Genomic DNA, 14,529 nt, shown 5'->3' with positions numbered 1-14,529 from the left:
GATGCTCGCGGTTCAAAACACCAGGCCTCCAGCCGCTGCGGCATTTAGTTACCTCTGCGCCAAAAAACAAAAAACCCAAGTGCCAACAGTAGTGTTCGGCCAGCAAGCCGTCTCAGCGTCATCAGGTTTAATTGTTGACGCAGTCTCCTGGCCCTCGTATCACCGCCGATCTGCGACCGGAGCGGACTATTGAATTGACACAACGTCGGAGACCGCGATATTTCGAGTTCCACGGCCGCAGCCGCTGGCTGCGACAAGCTTCTTGCAGTTAAGTATAATAATAATTGGCACCACGATCGCACCTGCAGGAACCCCGTTTTCTTGTCTTGATTGGCAGGCCAGAAGACAGGATCTTTGCGTCGGCTGCGGCCAATGACACCCCGTATTCTCTTTTTATTTGTTGCTTCGATATTGGCATCTGTGAGGGCTATGCATTATTGGCGCCTGGCCCCGGCCAACAAGTCATTCTCGCCTTTGATCCCCTTGTGGAGGTGTAGTTTTCCCGGTGCCCTTGTCCTTGCGCGGGGCCGGCAATATCCCTCGCGGATGAAACGTGCGGCCTAGGCATGTCTGCTGAGTGGATAGCATCGAGAAACGCTCCGCCCACGGAGACAAAAAATGATAATAACCCAGAATTGTTTCTCGTTCTCAGGGCTTCCGTGTTCCTGTGCGATGTGAATAATAACGTTCCCTGGTTTCCAGCAGCCAGGATCGGCTGTGCTTATGTAACCAGCCAACAAAGGCGTTTCAGATGCTGATCGGAAGTACGCGTCACGCCGTATTTATTATCATGGACCGACACCGCAGATTTCGGACACACTCCGCGCTCCCTCTTGATTATGAACCTCTCGCTGCCCCAAACCACTCGCTTTCACTCGAGGACCAACCTCACTTCCATCAATACAACCTGCAAACACCCTCCCTTCTTTTAATATTCCATCACTGTTCTGTTCAGCCCTCCTTTGTATTCATTGCTCTGCCCCTATTCACTCTTTGATAGCTTTCAACAACTTATAAACCCAGAAAAGGGATTGTGAGTCCACCACCTCAATAACACCTTCAGAGACCCCCTGCTAATCCCAACTTCCAGAGCAGAACAGAATCATCTTTCTACATCATGGCGAACCCCCAGCCCAAATTCTCTAGTCATATCCCATATGCACCAGACCCGCAGAGACGGATTAACAGACTCAGGCAGCTGCTCTCAGATGACCACTGGCAGTTTCAGAAAGCCAACCTCACCAGGCTCATACAGCTTTATGAAAACGGTGAACTGGCTGGATCCGCCAAGGGTGTTACCACCTGGCTTTATAATGGAGAGGTTGTCAAGTCACAACCTACTATTGATGATATGAAACGCGGTCCAGTATGGACAGAGGTCTGTTGTTTTGCCCGTTGGGGATGATTGCCTGCTCGAAGTTCCTAATTTATGATTCAGACCGTATTTAAACCCTGATGCAGCACAATGCACAGGCTGGGTCAATAGTCATCTGGCATGGTTCTAATATTTAACAATAGTACCAAATGGTACAGACCTGACACTTGCATGCGGCAACTCAGGTGCAACAGGTATGCTGCAATTAGAATGGCGAACGGTTTTTCTGATCTTATTTAGACCTCAAAACGCCCTTCTAAAGGATCGCAACCTCCTCCCCCCTGTTTACACGTGGCAGGCAACACACTAGCTACGGCGCCTAAAAACTTTTGACAATCTATAAATTCAACGATCCGAGTTACACATCATGCCCATGTTGGGCTCTCGGATGCGTCGGCGCCTACAAGTGGTTCTGCCACAATGCAGGTTGAGTTGCGAACTAAAGGGTGTGGACTGTTGATTTCCAGTTCCCTAAAATTGACGGTTGAGGACGATGACAATAAGTGTGTTAATGTAAAATGCAACTTGCCCTGCTTCTTTTTGTGGTTGGCATGCGAAGTAAAGGTATCTTTGTGGGGTGTTGATGTGTATGGATTGCCAGAGTGTTGTGCAAGGACATTTTCGGAATTTTGAGCCTTATGTGACAGGCCGTTGTGCAGACAGATACATAATAATCCAAGTAGTTTAGAGTATTCCACAGAAACACGTTTCTCTACATATGTGGCTTTGCATAATTAGTTATTCCAATCATATAAGCATCCCAAGTATTCCCCATCTGTTGTCAGGGATCATAAACGACCCACACTCTAGGTTCACACAGAAAAAGAAGCGACATCTGTCAATTCTCCAAGCAAAATTGTCTGAAACAAGCCACCCAAGTCAACTACTTGACCGCTACTTGGCAACCGAATCGCCACAACCGTCGCGTGTAACAGACCTGCAAACGACATGCTATGGTTCGTTTAAAGCGCTTGTTAGGGATTATGCAGGGATGCAACTGAACACTGGTCTTACACCCTAAACCGATCGATGAACCGCGATTGCTGGCCCGAAGCTGTTCTAGTAAGGATGCTGGTGTAGCAATCTTCATGTGGAAGAGGATTGAACAAATAACACTGATCATTGCTGCCTTTCTGTGGCCGAGCAGGTAGTTACCTCCATTTTGCATCTGATTGGACTCCTGACACCCCCTTTCTCTCGTGAAGCCAGATCCTGCTCCTCTGCCTGTGATGCAAAATACCATGATTGTTGGTTGGTTCGTCGAGTATTCACCATGGCAGTCCACGTCTGCTTTATCAGCCTTCTCTCTCCTGGATAAAGAATACAGTCGCGTTTCCAAAGCGTTAAGCTGCCGGCTGCCGACTGCACACGCATGCCTTCTCTCCTCATTTGAATCATAAGAAATCTTGGAACATCCGGATTATAGACATCTCCTGACAAAGGGGTATGCATGTTCGGAGTTCCAGTGGTGTGAAAGTGTGGACTTGAGAAATAAAGCCCAATTGTTGACGGAGCAGAGTCAGTACCGGATAACTAACAGCTGATGATGTTATACTGCATCTCATCTTGGAAAGTAGCCGTGGGAGCCGTCTTCTCGCTGTCTGGAAAGAAAAGACTTTTCTATACCGCTCGCCTCAAATGGGACATACTTCCAACGAAGATATGTCATGATGGGACACTCGCCACTCCCGCTTAGTCAGTGATTAAATTGTTAGCCATTGAAAACAAGAAAAAGGAATACAGCACGTTGGGCAATTTTCGCTATGCAACTTTCAGCCATTCATGATGGGCAATTGATCCGTGCAACAACTTGATAAGGGCTTAATTGTGGCTAAAAATACGCAATTGAATATGCGTACAGTGTCCACGCCCTAGTCTTGCCTTATAAGGCACGCGCCGATCAGTTATTTCGGTGTTTGGGCCATGGAACAGAATCTTCAATCTTCTGAATGAGCCCCAGATACTCTTTGCTGTATCTTTACCAGATGCGCCCTCCACAGCGCCTCCCCAGTTGCCTCGCACGATGATAAGGAGATACCGTGCGGTGAATAGCTGGAGCTATTACAGATGAATACAGTGGGCGTGGTATCAAGATTGGCCTCATGGCCTGGCGCTCTTATAATTATTAGGGCGCGGTGGAGCCATCCGGAATTTGACGCGAGTTTGCAGCCTAGCCTCTGAGATGATCAAGGCCCACAACGGAGAACGAGTGGGCGGGTGGTGAGATCGACGGCTAACGTAGCCTGTTGAGGCGTCTGGAAAAGCTCCTCCATTGGACAAGTCGTCGTCTTGAGCTAGTTACTGAACAAACACAGCCTTTTAAATATCGTGGCTCGTATTTTGGGTCCTGAAGACACTGGGGGTTAAACACGACTTGAGAGAAACGCGAGACAATCATTTCCCCAAAACATCGCAGTTAGTATCCAAGACAAAACGACCTATTTCACTCCATGCTATAGGGATTTCATGGAATTCAATGGCATGGGGAGGTCCCTTGTTGTCCATCGACGAATACGGGCTAAAACGCTTGTTGTGCTAATAACTACTAGAGAGTCGGAGCAGCTTCGACTTCCGACAGGGATGTACGCCACAAGCTAGGGCTGCTCGAGAGGTGATTTTTTTTTCTGCTTCCTTCATTTGGTGACAACACCATCGGTTTATACTTTTCCACTCGGGTGAATTAATCCGCACACCGCGCCCTCGGGGGAAGCACGAAGATGCTTGTGACTTGAGGATGGCCCTTCCAAAACGGGTTTCAGAGTCGAGGCACTGGCTGACCATGTTGCGTGTGAAAGGGCCGGAAAAACATGTTCCTGTTGTACCCCTGCACCGCTCAACATGCAAGGCGATCTCCCTGAGATCTGGACCTGGCTGTTGCCCTCAGAAATCTCAACCATATCTCCACGCCGATAAATTGTGAAGCGGAAGAATAACGAATGGGAGGTGATACTTGGGGAAGCCAACTCACTAATTGGTTAAAATCGACCGGGCTCAGGGCCATCAGCGCACACCTGACGTCTGCATATGTAAGTTCCGATGGATAACTAGTGTATTCTTGGGCGGGTTTTGCTCTGAGGGCTCTGATCATCCCTTCTGTGTGGCCTCGTCAAGAGTCCTTGTTACCGCCCAATCAATCGTTATGTATTCGGTGTTCTGTTTTCCCTCCTCTTGGCCAGGGCAATAGGCGTGTAGGCGTCGCCTCAGCGCCTATACGCCCTCTCGCAGAGAAGACCCCTATCAGCAGGACGTCTCTTGAATGTTGAGACTGCCTCGCTCAACCCTATTTAACCAGGCCTCCGCCATGGTTTCCCTTCTCCATGCTCTACACGGAATCTAGCTTCTACTGGAACTCGAGTCTATCTTCTTCAGTAGCTTTCTACAGCTACAATATCACTTGTCCTGCAAGTAAATACTATTTGGTATCTCCACTCTTATTCATTTATACCCTCACAGTTACTTGGCTATAATGGATTTCAACTCCCATCTATTTGCCAATATCAACGTACATACTATCCTCCACTTCCTACTTTCTGTCCCAAAAGCTGACACTATATTGATCGATTTTAGGGAGGAGATGGTTTTATCGGTGACTTTAGCCTTACCGAATCGCTAGATTTTTATCCCTGCCTGTGGGAGGGGTGTATGGTGAATTTCCAGAATAAGACGGATTTGATGCGTCACATTAAAGGCATTCATGTTAAGGAAGCGGCTGCTCCGAGCCAGCTAGGGTATGTTCAACCTTGACATGACTCTACTTTTATTAATCATCTATTGGGAACAGAGGACCCCGTGGCTCCGCGGAATATCGATGCAAATGGATGGCCTGCCAATACACAGGAACGTTCCAGCGGCCGGCAGATGTCGGTCGGCACATTGAACATCTTCATGTTTCTCCCAAGTCCTTTGTATGCCCAATCCCGGAATGTCGCAGCGTCTTCAACAGGAAAGACAATATGAAGAAGCATATCGAGTCTATGCATCTTAAGAAGTAGGGTACCGACACCCCTGGGCTGTTCAAGACAATGACGCCGGCGAATTTGGCTTAGAATGGCTCTTATCTCTCTGTCTTTCTGTCTCTCTCTCTATCTTTCTTTCTTTTTTTTTTTCTTGTTTTTGAATTTTGTCTCAGTTCTTCAGATAATTTAGCAGCAGTAACACAAAGACAATAGTTTGAACTTAATGCGTCATCTATTATGCATGCAAGGATGTGTTTTGTTTCAAGGGTCCAGAATATTCAAACTACCCAATGAGGTGGCTGCCCTGCAATCATATCAAAAGTAGTTATCAATCAAAACATGTAAGTCAGAGTCTCTGTAGGAGGCTAGGGAAACAACTCTAGACTCTTCTCAAGCCACACCGTCAATTCTTTTTTTGGACCAAAAGCAAATAGTAGTCACTTGTCACTAGGTGTTCCTGTCAGTTGTAATCCAGGCCAGTCTGTAATGCGCTTCCGAAAGCATCTCCCCCCTTCCAGGGCCGCAACGCAAACCCGAAATCCCGTTGGACTCGAGGCGGTGAGCGAGGCACCACTGACGTAAGAATGTTTCTCAACACCTGTCGTTCTGGACGGTGCGCAGATTCAGGCGTCCATTCGCGTGGTTGCTTTGATAGCCGTGTGGCTGCTTGGAGCCGACTTCCCCCTCTCTCTCGGCCGCCGCGGCGCACACTGACTAACTACGGGCCTGACAGGTTTTGCCGGTGCTTTCCCGGCCCACTGCGGCCCTGCAACGTGTCGGGCAGAGCTGCATGCTGTGCGGCTTGGATGATCAGAGCCAACACATTTTATTCAACGCTTTTCCTCATCCAGACAGGGTCTCTCGGACGGGTCGGACCCATGTTTGTTTGTTTTTTTTTTTTCTTCAGGAACAAGATTGGCTCGTTTCACGGCAAAGCAGATAATGGGAAATGCTCCGGCGTGGCGAAGCTGAGACGATGCATGAACGAATGGAGTAAAGTACGAACACATCATCTGCAGTAATTTCCGGGGTTTTGGGGCCTGACTATGACTCAACATTGCTGGCCGCTGTTGGAGGCTAACTAGAATAGCCAGCAGTCCATTCCTGGTAGCGTCGGTCGTTATCGCTCTTTGCCACCCACCTGAGCATCGCAACGTGTTTCTTTTTCCCCTGCCGTGTCAGCTGGTCTGATCCGAATTGGTCTTCTCTGCTATACGACAGATGTGGCTTTTTGTTGGGGGAAAAAAAAAACACATCTGTCCGGAGTACACTGGGCCCTGATCGCCCTCGCTACCCAACTCGCATGCCGGTGCCGGCAGCGCATTTGTCTCAGCAGCGCTGCGGGTGGTGACTAGTTAACCTATGACGCCGCCGCTGCCACCTGATACCAATCGCGACTATGGGTGGCTGTTCCCACCACCACCACCACGACCACCAGTACCACGAGGTAGTTAACTAACTACCGGCTGAGTCGACTGGCGCAAACAATCAACGACGCAGGCGTTGGCTAGTGCTCGCCAGGAACGGGAGCTGCAACAAGTGACGTGCAGCCGATGGGAAAACGGGCGGCTCCGGAGAGCTGGATCGATGTGCCACGGCGTCGCGCCGAGGGGGATCCCGGGTCTGGCGGGTGGCGCGGCTAGTTAGCCGGTTAGATGCCCGGTGAGGGCGGCTGTGGAGGGCTGGCTAATAATGGCGCTTAGGGGAGTAGCTATCGGGGTTTTTTTTGAGGGATTGGGGAAGTAAGGTCTGTTTAGAAGAAAGGACTTGACGATTGAAGTCATTAAGCTAACTAACTCGCCAACTAAGACTAACTACAGAACTCAACTCTAAATCGCGTTTATCGCGTCAACAGAGCGTTGTGTTTTTTGTTTTCCACCGGAGATCTAACTAACTAACTAACTCGGCTCTCCACCAAGCTCCGACTGAACTCCGGCCGCTGACAACCAGACAGAAAAAAAGGAATAGACACGGAAACACAGCAAGAACAAAAGAAGCATATCACCCGTAGCAGCCGGAACTCCAGAGTAGTGGTATTCGCCCGTCTGTCATCTCAAGTCGTTTATTTATTATTGTTTTTCGTACAGTCGATTTACTCCGCAGCCTCTTTCTGCGCGCTCCACGGCTCGGGCGTATAATGCTTGAGGAACAGATCATTCTGGATCCAGAGCAACTTATTAAACGCGCGGATCACCTTGGTCTTGGTGGGCAGATCGATCTCCTCGGCGCCCAGCACGGCGGTCACGACGATATCCTCGACAAAGCCCAGCAGCGCGCTGCAGTGCATCAGCTCGACGCGCAGCTGCGGGCGGCGCGCGCGGTGCTTGAAGCCCGGCTCGCCCGTGTGCATCAGCCCGACCTTGTCGAGGTACTCCCAGAACTTGCTGCCGGCCGACCAGTCGGTGTTGCTGACCAGCTTGACCAGGTACAGCTTGAGGAAGTCCTTGCGGTGCAGGATGTTGGGGTGCGTGAGCGACAGCTGCTCGAGCGTCGCCGCCGCCGGGTCGTGCTCGTCCTGCTCGGGCTGTCGCGGCATGAACGCCTTGGCTGTCACGTCGAATGAGATCAGGTTCGTGTAGATGGTGTCGAGCACCGCGGGGATGGCGGGCGCGAGTATGGGGGTGGCGGCGTTCAGCGCCGCGCCGTCGTCGTCGGTGAAGTGCAGGAAGGCTTTCAGGTAGGCCACGCGCCCGGCGACGTCTTGGAGGGAGGACTCCTCGATGTGCTGAATGGGAGGGCGCTCGGGGGCGGTCATGTTGGCGGCGGTGGCAGCGGGAGCGGGGGCGGGGGTGGTGGGGGTGGGTTGCGGCTTGGAGGAGAAGAAGGAGAACATATGCTCAGGCGCACACAAGGGATAGAAGTCTGTCAGTACTTGAAGACGATTGTGTAATTATAGAGATTTGCGCTGTGTGTGAGGGCAAGCTGTTGGTGATGGAAGGATTGGAAGACAGAAAAGCCCAGGCATCCGACCTCCACGCAGGCGTTTATATACTACTACTACACGAGCGCAAGGGGGAACACGCCACGTCATAGCTAGCTAGTTAGCTAACTACAGCCCCCCCGCGGAGAGGCGCGCACAGGTTTCTTGTGCCTGAATTTGCCGTGCGGCGGCGGGCGGAGCGAACGGGAGGACGTCTCGTAACATCCCGAAACGACCCAGCTGACGCCGAAAAAAAAAAAAGGGAGGAAGTGAAGGGAACAAAGGCAAAAAAACCAGCCTGGGGCTCCGCGGAGATCAACTCCAGAGAGAGAGAGCCGCTCCGCCAGGCGGGAGAAAAGCTTGCCGGCGAGACAGCACGCGAGAGAACGGGGGGGTAGGGCCGGGCAAGGCCCTTAAGCCATAGTGGGCCCACTGCCGAAGCCAAACAGCGCGGTAATATTATCATTGCGCGCACGGCCATTTGCCAGCAGTTAGTTAGTTAGGGGAACAATGCCTTGGTCGAGCACGCCAGGTATTCGTAGTTTGAGCGAGCTGCCAGGGATTAAGTTATTGCCGGGGCGGAGGACGAGCTTGGCTGGTGGCGGGTGCTTTGAAAAAGGCGCGCGGCGATTGGCCCCGCGCTGAATCGAGTTTATACAGACAGGAGATCCAGGATGAAGCAGCGGTTAGTTCTCTACGAACTAACCAGCAGTGTCGGTGTCTTGGTCGCTGTCGACACACACATACCCCCCGTCTCTGCAGGCGTACAAAAAAACGGCGGGCCGGGTCAGGCACGCGGCGCTAAGTCCGCCCCGGTTCTTCCCGGCCCGCGGGCGCACGCCCGATTGGGTTGCAAATGGCGAGCGTGTGAATCGTCCGATCGCTGAGCGCCGCGAGCCGGGCCCGGCGCGGACACGGTGACGCCACGGTTGTGTCGGCCACACTACTACTACTAGTAGTACTACTGGGGCAGGGTCCGCGGAGACGCTCGTCGTCCTCTGGCGGGTAATAGGGCGTGGAGGGGGTATTTGGGGCAGGCACGGTAGGGCGTCTTGGCAGGGCAGAGGGGGCATACTGGGTAATGCGTTTGTTTTGTTTGCATAAATCACGGGGTCTGACGTCGCGGGCACGGACTCACGGCGTGAATACTCCGGAGTAACTCACAGGCAGCGCTGGGCCACGAGTCAGGCAATGCAGGAGCAAGGTGGTCAGTGTGTGACGGCTGCCAGGCACCCTGGATCTAGGCACGCTTGGACGGGCTGCCGGGCGGGCGGGCCACAACGGGCTGCGAGGGGAGCAGGAGAGCGGGTTGACCTGACTTACCTGGCCGTTGTCATGTCGTGGGGGAGCCGTGGTACAAGTACTCTCGACGAAGCCATTCCGACAGATCGGCCGCTCCTCCTCCAGATCGACGATGGGCTGCGATGCGGAGCCAGGGCCGACAGAAATTACTTCAAACAGCAATCGGTCGCGGTCGGGTGGTTAGCTTGTATTTATGGGGGCAGCCAGCCAGCCTTATCATCCGGCCCCTTCTTCTCTTCTCCCTCCCATGCAGTTTCAAAACAGGCGAGCCGGACACTCACACACACACACGCACACAATGACGGGTGATCTTCAGGCGAGGGCGCTGCCCAGGTTGGCCATGCACGATAAGCTGTCGAGCGCGCAGATACACGACGAGACAGGGCACAGGTTACGGGGGCATGGGGGGGGGGGGGCGCGCGGCCCTTTCCACCCCCGTTTTTTTTTGCCCGACGTGGAGAGGACAGGCTGTTCCTGCAGCATTGTCCGGGCCGGCAGCAGGCAGGGCTAGGCGAGGAAACGAGGAATGCCGGAGATCAGCAGTGGGTTAGGGAAGTAGTTAGTTTTTGTCTGGGTCTGGAGAATAGTCGTATCTGAGCAAGCGAGCGAGAGAGGGAGGGATGGGAGGGGCCAGGCGCACACGGACTGCGGCCTGGCATGTGCAGCAGATCTATTCTTGTCGCGGGTGATGCGCGCAGGGAGAGAGAGAGAGAGTGAGAGGGAGTGGGGGGCTGTCCAGGTTGGAGGGGCGCTGACTGGCGAACGGCGTCTTGCTTGCTTGCTTGCTTGCTTTGCTTTTGCTTTGCTTGGCTGTAGCTGGTGCTTGACGGGCAGGACTTAAGTTGGAAACGGCGGCGGCGGCGGCGGCGGCGGTGGTGGTGGTGGTGCTTCGTATCTGCGGTGCCTGCGCTGGTCTTGTTCTTGTTGCTAAGTTTAGCCCTGCGCGAGAGTTGCGGGCGGGCGGCGGGGCGGGAGGGGGCTGCGCCTTTACGGCCCCTCGCGGCTCTCTGGCAAAGGCTGCCAGACCGACAGCGAGACAGACAGACAGGCTGACTGCCAGCCAGACACACGGACAGCGAACGGGTAAGTCTTCAGTCGTGACGAAGCTGCTGCTGCTGCTGCGCGGGCCCGAGGCTGGACCCCATTGCGCCCTCAGCGGCGGCCCCCAACGAGACCGTGCGGGCGAGCGAGCGAGCGAGCCAGAGACGGACGCAGCGCGGCTGGGCTGGAGGCTGGAGGGATGGAGGATGGAGGGATGGATGTATGTATGTCTCTCCTCTTCCTGTCTTCCTTTGCGTCGTCTTGTTATTTATTTATACCAGCCTGCGCGACGATGACATCAAGCTTCACGCCAGCCTCTGTCGACAACGGCATCTTCTCTGTCAGTCAGTCTGCCAGTCTGTCTGTCTTGCTACCCGATCCCCAGCTCTCTACTACTCCAATACTGCTGTCTACTTCCTGCTGTCGGCGCTTCACCGCCGCCCGCCGCCCCCGACCAGCAAGCTAACTCACTAACTAACTAACCAAGCCAGCCCACGGCCCACCCGCCGCGCATTGACTATTGGCGTTTCTGCTGCGAAGCGCCCCCCTTCGCTCCTTATAACTAACCGCTGCTGCTGTTGCTGTTCCCTCTTCCCACGCTCTCTCCGCCCGGCTCTGCTCTGCTCTGCTCTGCCCGTACTGATACTGATACTGATACTGATACTACTGCTGCTGCGCCCGCCCGTCGTTGCTGAGTGCGTCTCGGCGAACCCGTTCGTGGCGCGCCTGTGTAGCTTCGGCCGGTTTGCCAATCGCTCGCGCTGGGTCTGGGCGGCCGACGACGTGTTTGCTGGCTGTCGGCGCTTCTGGTCGTCGTCTTCTTTTAACTAGTGAACTGCCTCGTCCTGCTCTTTGAACTGCCGCTCCCTGATCTCATTCTCTTCCTATCCCTTTCGTCGTCCTGCGCTGCTCGCCTCGCTGCCTACCCGCCTACCCGCCTGCCTGTCTTCGCTCGACCCAACCGCGTTTCGTGCCCGGCATCGTCGAATCCTACACTTCGGCTTGCCGCCATTGGTGGGGGTTGCAGTCGTGAAGTTTCAGATCCGCTGATCGAATCGTCATCCTTTTTTTCTCCCTCGCCCACAACAACACCTTCTTCCCCCTACGTCGCCTGTCGCTTCTCCGTTGCAGCGCGTCCACGGACCGCCCCCGTCGCCAGAAAATGACCTCGCCCGCCCCCCTACTCAAGATCCCCACGCCGGGCAACCGCAGACCCCCCAAGCTCACCGTCGGCATCCCGCCCTCGCCGAATGCCCGCCCCGTCAACCAGGTCGCCGCCGCGCAGCCAGAGGACCCCCAAGCCCAGCCCCTCCCCGCCCGCCGCTTGCCGCCCGAGCTGCGAATCGCGACCCCCATGGGCAGCCGCGGCACCATCCCGCACGAAGACGCCGCCTACTACAACGGCCGGCCCATGCAGCAGCCCTACCACAATGCCTCCGCCAACGACCTCACCACGCATTCTCGCTCCGGCAGTTTCACCACCACCACCCACGATGGCAAGAACAGCGGGCCGGCCTCCGCCGCCTCCTCGTCGTTTTCCACCCTCTCGTTCGCCATGGGCATGCGCGATCCGCTCGGCAACACCCGCGATCCCTCGTCCGCCATCAGCTCCGTCTACTCTGACCGCGACGGCGGCATATCCATGGAACGGGACAATAGCATGAACGGCATCTTACCGGATCTGGACCAGCTGAGCCAGGGGCTGGGCCGCCCGCTGGATGTGGAGGACCTGGATGATGAAAAATGGACCGCTGCCAGCGAGCAGGGCAAGATCGTGGAGCTCGACAGTCTGGGTGAAGGAGCCGGTGGTGCCGTCACCCGCTGTGTGCTGAAGGGCGGAAAGACGGTTTTTGCTTTAAAGGTGCGCGTCCCGTTTTGTTGCAACGCCACTTGTTTTGCTGACTTCCCCCCGTTTAGGTCATTACTACGGATCCCAATCCTGATGTCAAAAAACAGATATTTCGCGAGCTTAATTTCAATAAAGACTGCGCTTCGGAGCATATTTGTCGATATTATGGGGCGTTTATGGATCGGTCTTCAAGCACGATATCAATTGCCATGGAGTTTTGCGAGGGCGGCAGTCTTGACAGTGTTTATAAAGAGGTCAAGAAACTGGGTGGTCGAACGGGCGAAAAAGTGCTGGGCAAGGTTGCCGAGGGTGTATTAAATGGCTTGACGTATTTGCATGGCCGTAAAATTATCCACAGAGGTATATGCTCTCCTTCTCGCTGCTACTGTGGTGGGTACTACGGCCATACTAATGCTTCATACAGATATCAAACCATCCAATATCCTCCTCTGCCGAACCGGACAAGTCAAGCTCTGCGATTTCGGCGTCAGCGGCGAATTCGGAACCAAGGGCGACGCGAACACCTTCATTGGCACGTCGTACTACATGGCCCCCGAGCGGATCACGGGCCAGTCCTACACCATCACCTCCGACGTCTGGTCTCTGGGCGTCACCCTGCTCGAGACTGCTCAACACCGCTTCCCCTTCCCAGCAGACGGAACCGTGATGCAGCCGCGAGCCGGCCTGATCGACCTCCTGACGTATATCGTGCGCCAGCCCATTCCGAAGCTGAAAGATGAGCCGCAGAATGGCATCTATTGGAGTGATAATTTCAAGTACTTTATTGAATGCTGGTGAGTGGTCATTGTCTCTATCAAGTCTACTTCATCTTCGGTGCAGATGCTAATTGCGCGTTTTTTCTTAGCTTGGAGAAAGAACCCCCCCGGAGAGCAACGCCTTGGCGGATGCTGGAACATCCGTGGATGGTCGAAATGAAAAATAAGAAAGTCAACATGGCGCATTTCTTGAAGCAGGTTTGGGATTGGAAAGATTGAGCTTCAAACCGCCAGAATTTCGGAGCTTTTGCTGTCTCTAACCCCCCCTTTTCCTTCCTTCCTTCTTTTCTTGCATACGGCCGCCTTTTGCTCCATGTTTCTATTGTCCGGACGTCTGGGACGCCGTTGACGTTTTTTCTCTCCACGCCTACGAAAGCAATCATCATACTCTCGACCTAGCGGATATGTCTCGACTTTTATACGCAGCCTGTTCTCCCGTTCTGATTGGCTCTCTTCTATCTGCCGATAATATCTTCATTTTGTTGATTTTTTTTTTCTTTTTTTTCATTGCACAACATCAAAGCAGAAAAGATAGGAGTTTTTTTCTCTGGCTCATCTTGTGTGTTCGCATTTTGGATCATGGTTTTGAATTTGGAAAAAAGAAAATGCAAAAGAACACATCAAAAATGATTACTACATACATATACATCCTGCTTCTATTTTTTATCTCTGTTCACAGTTCTTACATCTCTGTTTATCTTCCTGGATTACTAGCTCCTATTGTCTGCTCTCTTTCTGCGGTGCATTGTGGAAAGCATCATTATTTCATTTTTTTTTTTTTTTTTTTTTGGGAAAGGGCCAAGGTCCGGCGCAGTTGTGAGACATAATGCATGAAACCCCCCTTTCGCCTTTTTTTTTCGTGTGCTGTTTCTTCCCTCTTCTCTCCTCCCAATTTTTCCTTTATTTTCTTGGGTTTGTTTTTTTCTTATTTCTTTTGATTCTGATTTTTTTTTATTTCCCACTTTCCAGGCTTCCGTTCAGTAGCTAGATTATTTAATTGGAGAAGATCTGACTTTTGTTTTTCTTTTCTATCTTGTTTTATTGGGGTATATTGGTTCGGAAAGGTTGACGTCTCGTTGACCATCGACAGACCGCCTCCAGTCTGCATGAATATAGAGAATACCCCAAGGCCGGCGCCGTTGGGCTGTGCATGTTTATACGGGGTAATTGTGGGCGGGTGATACATACCTTGAACGGATGACGACAACTCTCACTCCTTGCTTTGCGGCAAACGATTCATGAATCTATTCACACATATTGTCCACATTTGCCCAATTCAATGCCTCTTCATACTTCAGTAAATATGCTTC

General features: G+C 53.0%; 2 protein-coding genes across 2 annotated transcripts; one reads left to right on the top strand and one right to left on the bottom strand.

Annotated features, from left to right (window-relative positions):
- Positions 1 to 7,423: 7,423 nt before the first annotated feature.
- Positions 7,424 to 8,086, bottom strand: LOZ57_002300 (uncharacterized protein; the record flags this gene model as incomplete). The annotated part of the gene is made up of 1 exon (XM_049251375.1): positions 7,424 to 8,086. One exon carries the CDS (start codon positions 8,084 to 8,086, stop codon positions 7,424 to 7,426), a length of 663 nt encoding a protein of 220 aa, XP_049109675.1.
- A 3,670-nt stretch (positions 8,087 to 11,756) lies between these two features.
- On the top strand, positions 11,757 to 13,438 carry MKK1 (Protein kinase C signaling pathway involved MAPKK protein; the record flags this gene model as incomplete). Its single annotated transcript, XM_049251374.1, has 4 exons — positions 11,757 to 12,455; positions 12,512 to 12,803; positions 12,868 to 13,237; positions 13,309 to 13,438. 4 exons carry the CDS (start codon positions 11,757 to 11,759, stop codon positions 13,436 to 13,438), a joined length of 1,491 nt encoding a protein of 496 aa, XP_049109674.1.
- Positions 13,439 to 14,529: the final 1,091 nt, after the last annotated feature.

Source organism: Ophidiomyces ophidiicola (genome assembly GCF_022830035.1).
Source record: "Ophidiomyces ophidiicola strain CBS 122913 chromosome Unknown scaffold_6, whole genome shotgun sequence".
NCBI classification, from domain to species: Eukaryota; Fungi; Ascomycota; class Eurotiomycetes; order Onygenales; family Onygenaceae; genus Ophidiomyces; species Ophidiomyces ophidiicola.
Note: the sequence above shows the minus strand (reverse complement) of the source record. Positions and strands in the feature narration are given on the sequence as shown.